The following is a 16805-nucleotide window of genomic DNA, read 5'->3' on the forward strand; positions in this document are numbered from 1 at the left end:
CTGTAATGATATGAACTTTTCTTTTATGACCGTTTTTGCCGTGTCCCAAAAGTTTTGATACGTTGTTCTATCATTATGATTTGTTTCCATGTATTTCTTGATATCTCTTTTTATTTCTTCTCTTATTTCTTGATATCTCTTTTTATTTCTTCTCTGTTATAAATTCTACTGAAGTTATTCTTCAGTAGCATGTTGTTTAATCTCAATGTTTTGTGGTTCTTTCTGATTTCTTTCTGCAGTTGATCTTTAGTTTCAAAGCATTATGATCAGAGAATATGGTTGGTTTGATTTCAAGTCTCTTATATTTGTTGAGGCCATCTCTGTGTCCCAGTATGTGGTTGATTCTTAAGAATATTCCACGTGCACTAGAGAAGAATGTACAAGTAGCTGTTTTTGGATGGAAGGCTCTGTCAACGTCAATTATGTCCAATTAGTCTAATGTGTCATTTACAGATGTTATTTCTTTATTTTCCGTTTGGATGATCTGTCCATACCGACAGTGGGATATGTTTTTTTAATCTTTTTTTTTTTTAATTTTATTTTTAGGTGAGGCAACCCTTGGTTGACCTCACAGATTGCAAAGACCTTGTCATCTTACAATCCTTTATTTTTTTTATTTTTATTTTTTTTACGCCTACATCACCTGGTCTTCCTAGGTGGTCTCCTATCCAAGTACTAATGACCCTACTTAGCTTCCAAGAGCAGCAGATGGCATAGGGCTTGATCAAGGTAGCATGGCTGTAGACCCGACAGTGGGGTATTTAGGTCCCCTCCTATGATAGTGTTTTTTGTTCTGTTTCTCCCTTTAGTTCTGTTAGTAATTAATTTACATATTTCGAGGCTCTCTGATTGGTAGCAAAGATATTAATAATTGTTATGTCTTCTTGGTGCATGATTCCCTTTATCATTATGAAGTGTCCCTCCGTATCTTTCTTTACCTTTTTTATTGTGAAGTCTCTTTCATCCGATATTAGTACCGCTACTCCCACTTTTCTCTGAATGCCATTTGCTCAAAATATTTTCCACCCTTTCACTTTGAGTCTATATTTGTCTTTGGAGCTGAGATGTGTCTCCTGGAGGCAGCATATGTTTGGATTTTGTTTTTTGATCCATTCTGCCACTCTGTTCCTTTTTATTGGTGAGTTCAATCCATTTACATTTAGGGTGATTATTGAAATATGAGGTCTTATAGCCATTTTTCTTTTGCTTTCTGGTAGTTCAGTGTTTCCCTTGTTTCCTTGTCCTTTTGTTTCTGTTTTCTTTATTTTGGTTGGCTTTCATTGGTTTTCCCTCTGGTCCCTCCTGTTTTATATTATATACTTAGGTTCTGAATCTTTGGCGTGTGGTTACCATTACAAATATGTAAAGGATAGTTATATATATACAGTCGTCCATTTTCTTCTGTGAGTGCCTTATCTCCATTTCCCTTTGCGAATTTGGATCTTTGAATCCCCCTTTTCAGTCGTTACCTCAGTTTGTCCCTGTGTATGCTGAACATTCATTACTATCTTGTTATAACAAATCTCTTCTTATTATTTAAGCTCATAATGCCCTGTTCTTAGTAATGGTTGCACTCTTCTGCTTCTATTTTCCTGATAGTCACTTTACTCCTAATTATGGGTTTTGTTTTGTTTTTTTGTCATTTTGTTTTATGTGAACTGACCCCTTTCACTATTTCCTGTAGTGCAGGCCTCGTAGTGGAGAATTCCCTCAATTTTTGTATGTCTGGAAAGGTTTTAATTTCTCTTTTATGTCTAAAGTTGAGCTTAGCCCGATACATTATTCTAGTCTGGTAGTTCCTTTCACTTAATAGTTTAAATATTTAATTCTATTCCTTTCTGGCTGTAAGGTTTGCACTGAGAAGTCCGAGCATAATCCAATGGCTTTACCTTTATAAGTTACCCTTTTTTTCTCCCTGGCTGCCCTGAGAATTCTATCTTTGTCATTGATTTTTTGATAAATTTAATACAGTGTGTCTTGGTGAAGGCATTTTGGGGTTGAGATAATTGGTCGTTCTGTTGACTTCTTGAATTCCAAGCTCTAGCTCATTCCTTAGCTTTGGGAAATTCTCGTCCACTATTTGTCTGAAAATGCTCTCTAATCCCTGTTCCTTTTCCTCTCCTTTGATAATGCCCTAAATTATTCTTATGTTTCCTCTCCTGATGGTATCAGATAGTTCTTGAATTTCTCTTTCATTATTTTTCATTCTTTGGTTCCTCTCTTCTTTCTTCTAATTTTTTTCTAGATTTCTGTCTTTGATATCACTGATCCTTTCCTCCATTTGTTTGACTCTATTTCCCAAGCTTGCTATTTCATTTTTCAACTCTTGCAGTGTGTTTGTGTGTGTGTGTGTGTGTGTGTGTGTGTGTGTGTGTTTATCTCCAGAAGATCTATTCTGTTCTTTTTGAGGGTCTTGTTCTCCTTTCTCTGCTCATCTAGTTGTTTTTTTCAATTCCTGAAATTGTTGATATGACTCATTTCGGAACTCACTCAGTTTTTTCAGAAGTACCATCCTAAATTCTCTGTCATTTAAGTGGCATATTTCTATGTCTGTAAGCTTATTTTCTGGAATTTTTTTTCTTTCTTTCTGAGATGCCTTGTCACCTTGGTTGTTCATGGTGTTTCATGGACTATTTCTCCACCTGGGCATTAGTGGAAATTTATTGTGCTTTTTTTCCAGAGAGAAGATTTATTATATAAAGGTCCGTCTTTTGCCCGCTGCAAGGGAGGTGCTATTCTTTTGGTTTCCAGTAGGTGGCGTCTACGCCTCTTGGATCCCTGCTTTATATAAAGCTTTAAAAATGCCTTTTTATTTTCTGATAGATATTTAATCATGCTCGCTACCCTCAGTTTCAGTCCCTGTCAGTATTAGCAACAGTTTTGGCAGTGTTTTCTCAGATTCCCCTGAGGCTCCGCAGTGCTTGGTCTCAGAGGGTATGGGGAGAGGGGTCCTTTGGGTTGGGTGTTGGGAGCTGCGGCTCAGTCTCAATTTTGCAACTGCAGTCGGTAAAAATCAGCTGTTGTTTCTCTGCCAGCCTCTTCTCTGCTTTCTGCCCTGATGACTGGGCCCTGCTGTCAGCTGGCTACAGGGAGCTCACAACTTTCCCAGGCAGGACTGTTCAGGGAAGTTGCTGCACGTTTACCCTTCCCCCTCTGCCTGCAGGGAGCTCCAGCGGCTGCGAGAGGCAACTTCTTTATTTGTCCCAGTCCACCACCCGACACCCAGGGTTCTGACCTGTGGTATTTCTTATACGCAGATCTCATGCTTAGACGTGATAGTGTGCAATTTGGGTGTTTTTTTTCTTGAGTTTTAGTGCTTCAACTTATTGTTGTTTCAAGGGGAGAGATCTGGGGACGTCTCACACTTTGCCATGTTTCCAAAGATGTATCTAATTTTTTTTATTGTGGTAAAATACACATAACAAAATTTACCATCGTAACCAGTTTAAGTGTACAGTTCAGTAGTATTAAATACATCATAATGTTGTACAGCCACCACCATCTTCCATCTCCATAATTTTTTTCATCTTGTAAAACTGAAACTCTATGCCCATTAAATGTTAACTTCATTTCCCCTCTCCCACAGCCCCTGGCTACCACCATTCCACTTTCTATCTCTATAATTTTGATGACTTCAGTTACCTCATGGAATCATACAGTATTTGTCTTTTTGTGACTGGCTTATTTCACTTAGTGTAATGTCCTAAATATTCATCCATGCTGTAGCATGTGTCAGAATTTCCTTTCTTTTTAAGACAATAATATTCTATTGTATGTAGATGAAGGACAAATTTTATAAGTGTTCTGTTGAATATTTTCAGTGTTACTGATTTTGCTTCACTTCGTTGCTTCATGAATTTTGGAACTTGGATAATGACTATTCTTAATAACAAGGATCCTTTTTTTATTGAAAAAAAGAAGAAAAAATTAAATACAGAGACTTTGCTCCTAATTCTACCCTAAATTGTTTATACTGTTTCTTTGTCTCCTTTATATGTGTGTTTTGATGTAATATTTATCTCAGTGTAAAAATTTTTAATCTCCTTTTTTCACTTAACTGTTTATGTCTTAAACCATTCGTCATTGTTGCTGTATAATTTCATACACATCATTATTGACAGTTCAGTTGTGAGCAGAGTTCTTCTAAACAGACATGCTAAAACTGCTAGGTAATGTTGTCAAAGTGTGGGGTTTTGCTCTGCTAACTGTGGCCTCTGTGGATCAAGAAAAGTGTAGGACTTTTCTAAATACTGTCATATATCAAATACTGCATAAACTTCTATAGATCAGGCCCCAAGCTAGACACTAAGATATAAATGTGAATAAACCATTTTTGTCCTCACAGAACTTGAGGTTAAATGGGAAGACAGAAGCAAATAAGTACAGCAAAGAAAAAACACAATAACGATTTCAGAGAAGGAAAGGTTTCATAGAAGAGGTACCCTTGGAAGAAAGAGTAAATGTTTGCCTGTTAGGGCACAGAACAGAGTGGTACATTGAAGAAAGCATACATAATTCAGTATTTCAAAGGATTGCATCATACTTATTGATATTGAATAGTTTACAGGGCATATTAACTACAGAAAACAGGTTAAAAAAACAATGTGGTTATAGTATTCCACTTCTGTGAAAAAAACAAAACCATATTGATGTATATACATATGTGTACATAAGCACAGCAAAAGTTATAAGACATATACCATACTGGTAACAGTGGTCACTTTTGGAGAGGGAATTGGGTGCCAAAGTAGAGATAATAAGGATCATTGTAAGTAGCTTGTATCTTTTAGGAGTTCATTTTCAGTTATTACATATATTATAAAATATAATCAGGAAATAACAATACATAAATTATGGAACCTTGATACAATTCAACCATGTAGATATTCTGTAAGTCAGTAATTTGCAGACATTCTTTAGACGTGGAACCCTTTTTTTCAAACAATTATTTTATTATTATGATTTTTTTTTTTAAGGTGAGGCAATCCTTGGTTGACCTCACAGATTGCAAGGACCTTGTCAGGTTACAATCCCTTATTTTTTATTTTTTTACGCCTACATCACCTCATCTTCCTAAGTGGTCTCCCATCCAAGTACTAACCAGGCCCGACCCTGCTTAGCTTCCAAGATCAGATGGAATAGGACTTGTTCAGGGTGGCATGGCCATAGACTCAAATAATTATTTTAAGTCCAATTTTTTAAAAAGCAGAGTGATTTTGTTGGACCTGGAGATCTTCATTTCTGTGTTTGTGTGCCTCACTGCATACAAATAGAGATCTGGAATGCTATCTAGACCCTGGGGTGTTAACAATTACAAACTCTGAGAAATAAGATTATAAATATTTAAAATTTTTCATTTTCAATTATGTATTTTAATTTTTCTATAAGTAATAAATGTTTATTATGGTTAGATGATTTTTTTTTTTGTAGAAAATAGTCAACACTGGGCCTACATAGTAAATTGGGCACTCTCTCATGCATTGATGATGAGAGTTTAACTTAAGACATTTACTTTGAGAAGAGATTTAGTATCACGTGCCGGGAGTCTATGAAAATGACCACATCCTTTGACCTAGTAATTTCACTTCTAAGAATTTTCCCTATGAAATAACCCAAGAAACTTATGTAAAAATGTGCTTATCAGAACATTATTTATAACGAGAAATTAGAAATTACTTTAACATTATATTCTACTTGATGAAATGTTATGAAGATCATATAGTTATATTCAAGAGGATTTTCAAATAACAGTAGAAAAGGCTCAATAAGGCAAAGCCCCTTTTAAGTCAGCCCTAACCCCACAGAGGTAAACAGTATTTTTACTTCTATTGCCATAGATTAGTTTAGCTTCTACTTGAACTTGATATGTGCTCTTTTGTATCTTCTCTCACTCAGTACATCTTTGAGATAGTGTTGCGTGTATCTGTACTTTGTTCTTTTTTATTGTAGAATAGTATTCTGTTATATGAACATACCACAATTTATCCATTTTTCTGTTAATATGCATTTGAGTTATTTCCAGTTTGGGGCTATTAAGAATAAAGCTCTTGTTAGCATTCTTGTTCATATCTTTTGGTGGATAAATAGACTCATTTCTCCTGGGTAAATACTTAGGTGTAGGATTGCCATGCCATATGTTAAATATATGTTTAACTTTATAAGAAACTGCCAAAGTATTTTCCAAACTGTACCAATATACATTTCCATCAGTAATGTCCTGGAATTCCAGTTACTCCATATCATTGACAGTCCTTGATATTTATCATCTTTACTTTTAGACATTCTAGTGGATATATAGTGATGTCACATTGTGGTTTTTATATGAGTTTAAATGCTTTTGATTTTAATGTTCATACCTTTTGAACCAATAATTTCACTTTTAGGACATTTTCTTAAGGACATAATCTGAAATCCAGAAAAAACTTATATGTACATATATGTTCTTTGCTGTATAGCTTATAATAGCCAAATGTGAGAAATAACATAATGTCAGGTATTATGAAAGTAATTACATAATTTATAATATATTTATAATGAAAAAATACAAGCCATTCAAAATTATTTTGTAACATAATAAAAGCAAGATACAAAATTATACGTAGTTAAGGTATCAACTACAGAAAAATGTGTGTATAAAAATAGTCCAGCTATACTTCAGTTAATAAAAAGTTAATATAAAAAATACTGGAAGGAAATACACTAAAATATCTTTGCTGGTGGTACTATGAATTTCCCCCATCCTTATGTATTTTTTCTAATGATCATGTGACCACTTTAGAATAGTACAAAATGTAAGTAAACTTTTATTTATTTTTAAACTTAATTTTTAAAAATTTTGCAGATTTTATGTACTATAATGTTTTCTCCCTATATAATCTTTTCTACAACATGAAAATTGCTCTCTCATATTTCTTTAAATATTCGATTTCTGCTACTGTTTTGACTCTCAAATTATAAATTACATGAAAAAGGTACTCTTATGTTCTTTCTTCTGAACATCTGATGTTCCAACATCCAGTCCAGGACAGAAGATAAAATAGAACGATTCAAGAAAGCTGTTGAATACTATTCAGTCACAAACAAACTCTCTTCGCTGCCAGTGGGTCCCTCCTCCTTTCTAGGTAAGGCTTCCATCTGATGCTGAGCTGATCTGTCCATAGGAGAAACTGAGTTACTCCCTCAGGAACTCCTGGGCCAGAATGGAATCACTTGTTTGTATTACACCCTCTTAGAAATCATTCCTGTTTGGTAGACAGCCTCCTTTTGATTTCCATGTAATAAGAGAGGTGACATGAGACAGGGCCCTGATTTCTCAAATTTTTAGATGGGGTCCTATGCCTTTTTCTTAGCTTGGGTGTCTTTTGGTGCTCACCTCCACTGTGGCATGGTATATGTAAAACAGCCCTATCTGTGGGGTCAGGCCTGAGTTTGAATCCCACCTCTGCTATTTATTAGCTGTGTAATATTAGCAAATCACATTTGTATGAAATATGGCTCATGATACCCTCTTTATAAGGTTTTTAAGATTCCTGGCACGGCACATAGTAGCTGTTCAATAAATTGTTTTTATAAATGAGTTATTATAAATAACTTTTTAGGTGATATGGGGTTCCAGAATGTAACATGATAGAATTATTAGAATTGACTTAATTATAGCCTTTTCTCTTTGCTTCAGGTTTTCGTAATAATCGACTTGGAAATCCTCCCCTTCCACGAAATCAAATGGGCACTATCTCTGCTGGAAAGCAAATGGTAAGTATATTTTACGAGTCCTGAGACCATTTGTTAACATTAGACACGGGTTGCTTCCTGATTTTTATCATCTGAATTAAGGAGTTAGGGTGATTCAGTGTTATCAGAATGTCAAGGCTGTATATACCTATGTAATGTTCTCAATCTGAGGATGGCAGACTATGTAAAGAAAACATCTAAATCAATAACCATTAGGGCACTGTGAAGTTATATTAGCTAATGAAGGAGACATGAGTTGGTTCATTGTCCTGCCTCTAGAGGGTTCTGTCCATTTACCACTGTTAGAATTATTTCTTGTTATTCTCAGTAGGTTCTTTATATCCCCAATAATCCCTGCTACTGGCAGCATCTATATATCACAACTTTTCAGGGAACCATCTTGGAGCCTGGTAAAATGTTAAATAGCTTTTCTGTCTGTTTTATCCTTTAGTTTTCTCACCACGTGCCCCAGAAAATGAAATATCCACCATCATTCCCAATGGGACCCAACTCCTCTCTTCTCTTCTCCTCTCATGCTTTGGGAGATTCCCATGCTTTTTCTGAGGATCCCATGCTACAGGATAGCCCCTTTGCCAATTGGGCTGTCTCTTATGACTCCTCTACATCCCAGTTTCCCAATTACCTGACTTCCAAAGCCTCATCTCCTCTGGGACCAGACTCTTCCCACTCTTCTTCCTCTGATGGTGATGAGCCAAATGGAGCCAGCTCTCAGTAAGTATCTGTATAGGCACCCAAGGCAACAGACTTCTGAAGCATCTGTATTCTTTTGCTGCTAACCTGGGCAGGGGTGTGGGGAAGTATATGTTTCCAGCTTTTTTCTGGCTTTTTGCTTTTAAGCAAAGTAGGAAAACTCTCTCTATGCTTGGCTACTTCATGTTCATTTTGACCTTGTTAAGGTGGTAATTTTTGGCTACTCAGGTCACTGAGGTAAAAAGCAGCATAGCAACTGGTTAGGGAAGCCTTGGTATGGGTGTATTACATATCATGGCTGTCATTGCTTAATTTGTGAGAGGGTAGATTAAATTTTAAAAGATGAAAGAATGTATAGAGTTGAAGTATTGCAACAGTTGAGTAGACAGTTATATTTCTTAGTAGCTAAGACAGAGTTCTGAGGATTAAAACAGTGGGATTTTGTACTAGCTCTTTTGTTCTTAGATTGTTCTTCCAAGCAGATTATTTCTGGGAAACAGGGCTGCTTTGAGGTTTTAATTGTAATTATTTTCTTAGAACATAAGCAGACTATAAACACGGTCTCTTACAAGGTGCAAAGGATTCAGAATGGTTCCCACAACTTTTGATCGCTTTGGTTTATGCCAGATGAAAGAAGCCAAGAGGACAGTGATGGCCACTGAGAGGATAGGTATCAGGTCCATTGCTAACCCAGTGTCCTGACTTCCAGAGTGTTTGTAAGATTCCTTGGGATCAGAATAGACATCTTGAGTTGGAATATCTTTATCAACCTCCTTTTTCTTTTCTACACTGTCTTTCTAAATTTTTAGTCACATTACAGAAACACTTCAGCAGCAGCCAGTATGGGAGGACCCAAATGGTGACAGAGGGTCCTGGGTACCGCCTATTGATGCTGGAGTTTCAGATGCCAGCCTGGGTGATGGCGAGCCCCACATCCCATCTCTGCTGTCTATGTCTACAAGGAACCACATGGACATCACCATTCCACCCTTACCTCCAGTTGCTCCAGAAGTCTTGCGGGTTGCTGAACACAGACACCGAAGGGGTCTTATGTACCCATATATCTACCACGTCCTCACTAAGGTGAAAAAGCACATCTGGACCCACCAACCTTTCTGTTCTTAACAGTGTACTTCATACTTCCTGGAGTTATAAGTTACCAGAGAAAATTCTGATCATTGATATCTGAAGGGAAATAAAAGGAAATCAGTTGTGCTGGGGCCCCTCATTGTATTAAAGCTCTCAGGTGAGGCAAGACTATCAGGGAATGGGACTGTACAGAAGATGAGGCCCCAGGTAAAGTGTAATTGTGAGATTTTGAAGAAGACAATGTACCAAGTTGATGGATTCTGGTCTAGGAATGGACACATCTAAAAAGAGGCTTTTTGCTTTGTCCTTTGCCTCTTCCTCTACTTCTCCAGAGCTGATCCCCTCCACCAATCTCACCATACAAATCCATCCCCCAGCAAAATGTCTAAGAAAGACTTTCCTCATTTTGTCAGCTATAGTCAGTCATAGCCGAGACTTTTAAAATGGAACATAGCTTTTAAGCTGACTGTGGTCACCTGGGCTTGTTACAGCTTCTTTTTAGTCTGAAACTCCATCTAAATACAAGTAGAAAATATAACAGCTAGGCTGCAGAGGCTCTAGTTCATTACTGGTTCTTCTCTGCTCAATTCTAAACCTTGAGGTAATTAATTTTCTCCTTTCCCCTGGACCATTTTCTTATTAGGGTGAGATTAAGATCCCTGTATGTATTGAGGATGAGTGTAACATGGAGCTGCCTCCAGCTGCTCTCCTGTTCCGGTCAGCTCGTCAGTATGTATACGGGGTCCTTTTCAGTCTGGCAGAGACACAGCGGAAAATGGAGCGCCTGGCCGGACGGCGACGGCTGCCTGTGGAAGGTAAGTATAATTCTGGCTTTGACAGATCTCTCAAAGCTTGATGCAAAGCAAAAATGTCTGTGTAAGCACATTATAGTTGGCTATGGAGCAGTCTTTGAGAAAATGTATAATTCACCAGGATGGATGTTGATAAGGGAAATACATTAATGTAAGCCTTAGTTCTTTAGTCATTAAGCATTCAGAGTGAAATCATGTGGTATTACAGGAAATGTTGGAGGGACTTCTTTAAGAAGAGAAAACATGTATCAAAAACATGAATAAAGAATGGTAATAACTACATTCCTATCAACATGTGCCTCAAATGGAAAAGAATTAAATGCTCCAACCAAAAGATAGGGTGGCTGAATGGATAAGAAAACAAGACCCCTACATATTCTGCCTACAAGAGACTCACTTCAGATTAAAAGAAACACACAGACTAAGAAGAAGGGGATGGAAAAAGATAATGCCTTGCTGGATCTAGAGGGTATTGCGCTGAATGAAGTAAGTCAGGTAGAGAAAGACAAATACCATGATTTCACGTACATGTGGAATCTAAAGAACAAAATAACAACAAAAACAAGTGGAAACAAACTCATAGATAAAGACAATATTTTGAGGGCTATTAGATGGGAGGGAGGTTGGAGGGACAATGAAAAAGGGCAGAGAGAGTTAGAAGTACAAATGGATAGTTACAAAATAGACATGGAGATATAAAGTGTAGCATAAGGAAAATAGTCAACAATGTTGTAAATAATATATAAGGGGAAGAGAGGTACTAGATTTAGTGGGGTGACCACTTTGTGAGTTATATAGATCTCTAATCACTATGCCGTACAACTGAAACTAATATATTATCGTATGCCAACTACAATCGGAAAAAAACTCATTGAGTTGTACAATGTAAACATGAGCAACTAATTGTCTATTATATTTCAATAAAGCCAGTGGGGGGGAAAATGCCTTGACAAACAATTCTGTACATACATGATACATATTAAAAATAGAAAGTCTTAGCAAAGATATATAAGATATAAAGAAGAACAAATGGAAATTAAGAATTAAAAAATACAATAACTGAAATGAAATAATAGATGGGTTAAACAGCAAATTGGGGATAACAGAGAAAATACTCAGTGGACTTGGAGACAGAACAATAGAAATTACCCAATCTGAATAACAGAAAAAAAAATAGACTAAAAAAATGAACAGGGACTATAACAGAAGATCTAATATTTGTGTCATTGTTGTCCCAGAAGGAGAGGATTGGGATTATAGATGTATTCAAAGAAGTAATGGCTGAAACATCCCCAAATTTGGTAACAAAATAAAACAAACATGAACCCACAGATTCAAGAAGCTAAGTGAATTATAAACAATATAACCGCCAAAGAAATCCATGCCAAGATATAACCTTGTCAAACCTTTGAAAGCTAAAACAGAAAAATTATTGAAAATAACCAGAGAGAAACATTTTACCTATAGGAGGAAAATAATATGAATAACAGCTAATCTCTCATCAGAAGCCATGGCGTCCAGAAGGAAGTAGCACAACATTTTCAAGGGCTGAAAGAAAAGAACTGTCACCTTAGAATTCTACATCAACCAAAATTATCCTCCAGGGATGAAGGGGAAATCAAAATGTTATCAGATAAAGGAAAACTAGGGTAATTTTTCACTAGCAGACCTACCCTAAAAGAATGGCTAAAAATCATTCTCTACACAGAAAGGAAATGATAAAAGGAATCTTGGAACATCAAGAAGAAAGAAAAAACAATGGAAAGAACAAAAATATAGAGAAATACTATAGACTTTCCTCCTCATGAGTTTTCTAAATTACGTTTTACAGTTGAAGCAAAAACTATAACATTGTTTTTACAATAACCGAGATATGAAAGCTACCTAAGTGCCCATCATAGATGATAGGATAAAGAAGAAGTACATATATACATTGGAATACTGCTTGGCCATAAAAAATGAAATCTTACCATTTGTGGCAACATGAATGGACCTAGAGGGTATTATGCTAAGTGAAAAAAGTCAGACAGAGAAAAACAAATACCATACAATTTCACTTAATATGTAGGATCTGAAGAACAAAATAAAACAAAACAGAAACAGACTCATGGATACAGAGAACAAATTGATGATTGTCAGATGGGAGGTGAAAAAGGTGAAAGGATTAAGAAGCACAAGTTAATAGTTACAAAATAGTCATGAGGATGTGAAGTACAACATAGGGAATATAGTCAATAATATTATAATAACTATATATACTGCCAAGTTGGTGGAGATTACTTTGTATGTTATATAAACATCTAACCACTATGCTGTGCACCTGAAACTAATATAAAATAATATTGAATGTCAATTCAAATTGAAAAAAAAACTATAACACTGTTTAATGTGGTTCTCAATGTCTGTAGGGAAAATATTTAAGACAATTAGAAATGGAGGAGGGTAAAGGGATATAACAGAAGTCAAGTTTCTACACATCACTTGCACTGGTAAAATGTCAACACCAATAGACTGTGATAAGTTATGTATATATAATGTAAAACCTAGAAAATTCACTGAAAAAACTATACAAAGAGATATATCCAAAAACACTATAGAGAAATCAAAATGGAATTCTAAATTAACTTCAAGTAACCCATAGGGAAGAGTAAGAAAGTAGAGATATGAAAAACAGAACAGCAAAAATTAAAATGACAGACTTTTAAACCCTAATATATCAATCATTACATTAAATATAAGTGATCTAACTACACCAATTAAAATACAGATATTGCAGACTGGATAAACATGACCCAACTATATGCCGTCTACAAAAAATTCACTTCAAATATAAATGATGTAAGTAAAAGGATAGAAAATTATATACCATGAAAACATTAATCAAAAGAAAGCAGGAATGGCTATATTAGTACCAAATAAAGTAGACTTCAGATCAAAGACAATTGCCAGAGACAGAGAGGGACATTACATAATGGTAAAAGAGTCAGTCCATCAAAAAGACATAGCAGTTTTAAATGTGTATCACCTAACAGCAGAGCCACAAAATATGTGATGCAACACCTGGTAGAACTTAAGTGAAAAATTAACAAACTCACAATTATAATTAGAGACCTCAACTCCTCTCTCAATAATAGATAGAACAACTAGACAGAAAATCAGCAAGAATATAAAACTCAATAACACCATAAATGAGTAAGATTTAATCAACTCACAGAACATGGAACAACAGCACCATACACTTTCTTTTCACATGCCCACAGAACATATGCCGTGATAGATTATATCTTGGGCCACAAAACAAACCTCAATAAATGTAAAAGAATCGAAACCATATAGAGTTAATCTCAGGCCACTATGGAATTAAACTAGAAATCAACAACAGAAAGATATTAGGAATATCTGTAAATACTTGGAAAATAACAAAATATTTCTATATATAATCCATTAGTCAAAGAGTAAATCTCAAGAAAAAGAAAAATATATAGGACTAAATGAAAATAAAAATACAGCATATTAAAATTTGTGAACTAGAGATAAATAGTTGCTGAGAGGAAAATTTATAGCACTTAATGGTCACATTAGAAAAAAGAAAAATGCTTTAAACAATCACGTGAACTTTCACCTTAAGAAACAAGAAGAGGAAGAGAAAACTAAACTTGCAGCAAATCAAAGGGAGGAAATAAAGATAACAGAAATCAATGAAATTGAAAACATAAAAGCAATAGAAAAAATTAAATGAAACAAAAACTTGGTTTTTTGAAAAGAACAATAACATTCACAAACTTCTAGCAAGACTGCAAAGAAAGAAATAGAGAAGACACAAGTTGCTAATATTGAGAATGAGACGGGATATCACAGGGCCTGTAGACATCAAAAGGATTATGTGGGAATACTGTAAACAACTCTATGCATAAATTTGACAACTTAGACAAAATGGACCAATTTCTCAAAATATACAAACTACTGTAACTCACCTTATTTGAAATAGATAATTTGAATAGCCCTATAAATATTAATAAAATTTAATTTGAAACTTCCCAAAAAAGAAATCTAGCTCCATTGGTTTTACTGGAGTATTCTACCAAATGTTTAACAAAGAATTAACATCAATTCTATACAATCTTTTTCAGAAATTAGAACACTTCCCAGCTCATTCTATGAAGCCAGTATTACCTTGATACTAAAACCAAATAAAGACAGTACATAGAAACATTTCAGACTGATATCCCACATCAATATGGATGCAAAAATTTTTAACAAAATATTAGTCAATAGAATTCAGCAGTATAGAAAAACAATTATACACCATGGCCAAGTAGGGTTTATTCTGTGGTTACAAGGCTAGTTTAATATTTGAAAAATCAATTAATGTAATCCACCATATAAACAGGCTAAAGAAGAAAAAATAATATGATCATCTGAATTGGTACAGAAAACATTTGACAAAATTCATCAACCATTCACGTTAAAAAAGTAAACTCAAAAAACTCGGACTAGGGTGAATTTCTTCAACTGATAAAGAATGTATACAAAAACCCTATAGCTAACGTTATACTTAATGGTGAAATACTGAATATTTTTCTCCTAAAATAAGGAACAAGGCTAAAATGCCTGCCCTTACTGCTGCTCTTCAACATAGTACTGGAAGTTCTAGTCAGCATAGGAAGTCAAGAAAATGAAATAGAAGGCATACAGATCAGAAAGGAAAAAATAAAACTGTCCCTGATTGCAGATGACATACAGTCTATGTAGAAAATCACAAGGAATCTACAACAAAACTCCTAGAAGTGATAAGTGAGTTCATCAAAGTTGTAGAATATAGAATAAACATACAGAAATTAATTGTATTCCTGTATACTAACAATGAATATGTGGAACTGAAATAAATGCAATACCGTTTACAATCTTTCCAAAGGAAATTAAATACTTAGGTATAAATTTAACAAAAGATGTTCAGGACCTATATGACGAGAATTACAAAATGCCGATGAAAGAAATCAAAGAAGACCTACATAAATGGAGAGAGATAGATGACTATGAATTGGAAGACTCAACATAGTAAAGATGTCAGTTCTCCCCAAATTGATATACAGGTTTAACACAATTCCTAGCCAAATCCCAGAAGGATTATTTGTAGATATAGACAAGAGTATTCTAATATTTACCTGGAGAGACAAAGGAACTAAATATGTAAAGTATTTTTGAAATTGGGGGCAATTACCTGATTACAAGACTTATTATGTAGCTATAATAATTAAGATTGTGTAGTATTGGCAGTGATATAGGCACATATATCAATGAAGTAGAATAGGGAACCCAGAAATAGCCCCATACAAGTGCAGCCAACTGATTTTTGGCAAAGCTATAGAAGCACTTCATTGGAGGGAGAATAATCTTTAACAAATGGTACTGGATCAATTGGACATCCATAGATGAACAAGTACCACGTAGCTAGACTGGTATCTAAAATATATAAAGAACTCTGAAAACTGAACACTATAAAAACAATCCACTTAGAAAATCAGCAAAAGACATGCACAGACATTTCACTGAAGATATGCATATGACAAGAAAAAGATATGAAAAGATGTTCATTATTGGCCATTAGAGAAATGCAAATTAAAACCACAGTGAGGTTTTACTACATACATATCAGGAAGTCTAAAATGAAAATGGTGATAATACCACATACTAGATTGGATGTGGAGAAACTGGATCACTCATAAATGGCTGGTAAGAATGTAAAATGGTACACCCACTTTGGAAAATAATTCGGTGGCTCCTTTCAAAGCTAAAAATAGACTTATCATACAACCCAGTTCTTACACTTTTGGGCATTTATCCCAGAGAAATGAAGATGTTTTCATTCAGGAACTTGTATACAAATATTTATAGCAGCTTTATTCATATTAGTACAAAACTGGAAACAACCTAAATATCCTTCAAAAGGTGAGTGGTTAAACTGGTATACCCATACTATGGAAAACTACTTAGCAAAAAAGTAATGAACTAATTCATGTAAGAGCATGGATGGATCTTGAGGGCATTATGCTGAATGAAAATGCCAATCTCAAAAGATTGCATTCTATATGATTCTGTTTATATAACATTATCAAATTGACAAAATTGTAGATCTGGAGAACAGATTAGTGATTGCCTGGTATTAGGGATGGTGCTGGACAGCACTGGTCGTGACCATAGAAGGGATAGCACAAAGGAGATCTTTGTGGTGATGAAATGGTTCTGTGTCTTGATTGTGGTGGTGGATACACAAATCTCTGCACGACATAGAACTATACACAAATGAATTTCGTCAAAATAACAGAATAAGAAAACTCTGTGCATGCTTCCTTTTATGTCCACATCAAAATTACAACTAAACTATAGAACAGCCATCATTGAGAATCTCTTGAAGTATAGCTGAACAGAAGCCCTATAACTAAGGACATGTAGAAGAGGGCA

General features: G+C 35.1%; 1 protein-coding gene and 1 pseudogene across 4 annotated transcripts in view; one reads left to right on the forward strand and one right to left on the reverse strand.

The window, feature by feature from the left end:
* The window catches only part of FAM120C (family with sequence similarity 120C), a 99318-nt gene that overhangs the window by 43516 nt on the left and 38997 nt on the right, over positions 1–16805 (forward strand). For 2 of the 4 annotated variants that reach the window (XM_011383403.2, XM_023525025.1), the window contains exons 5-9: positions 7019–7121; positions 7676–7752; positions 8183–8463; positions 9252–9525; positions 10175–10346. In XM_011383403.2, the coding sequence (XP_011381705.1) occupies positions 7019–7121; positions 7676–7752; positions 8183–8463; positions 9252–9525; positions 10175–10346 (907 nt within the window). Of the gene's footprint in view, positions 1–7018; positions 7122–7675; positions 7753–8182; positions 8464–9014; positions 9215–9251; positions 9526–10174; positions 10347–16805 lie in introns of those variants that run through there. The other 2 variants (XM_011383405.2, XM_011383412.2) reach the window with 2 other exon arrangements.
* Positions 5053–5171, reverse strand: LOC111733071 (annotated as a pseudogene).

This window comes from Pteropus vampyrus, unplaced genomic scaffold (assembly GCF_000151845.1).
Source record: "Pteropus vampyrus isolate Shadow unplaced genomic scaffold, Pvam_2.0 Scaffold518, whole genome shotgun sequence".
Taxonomy (NCBI): Eukaryota; Metazoa; Chordata; class Mammalia; order Chiroptera; family Pteropodidae; genus Pteropus; species Pteropus vampyrus.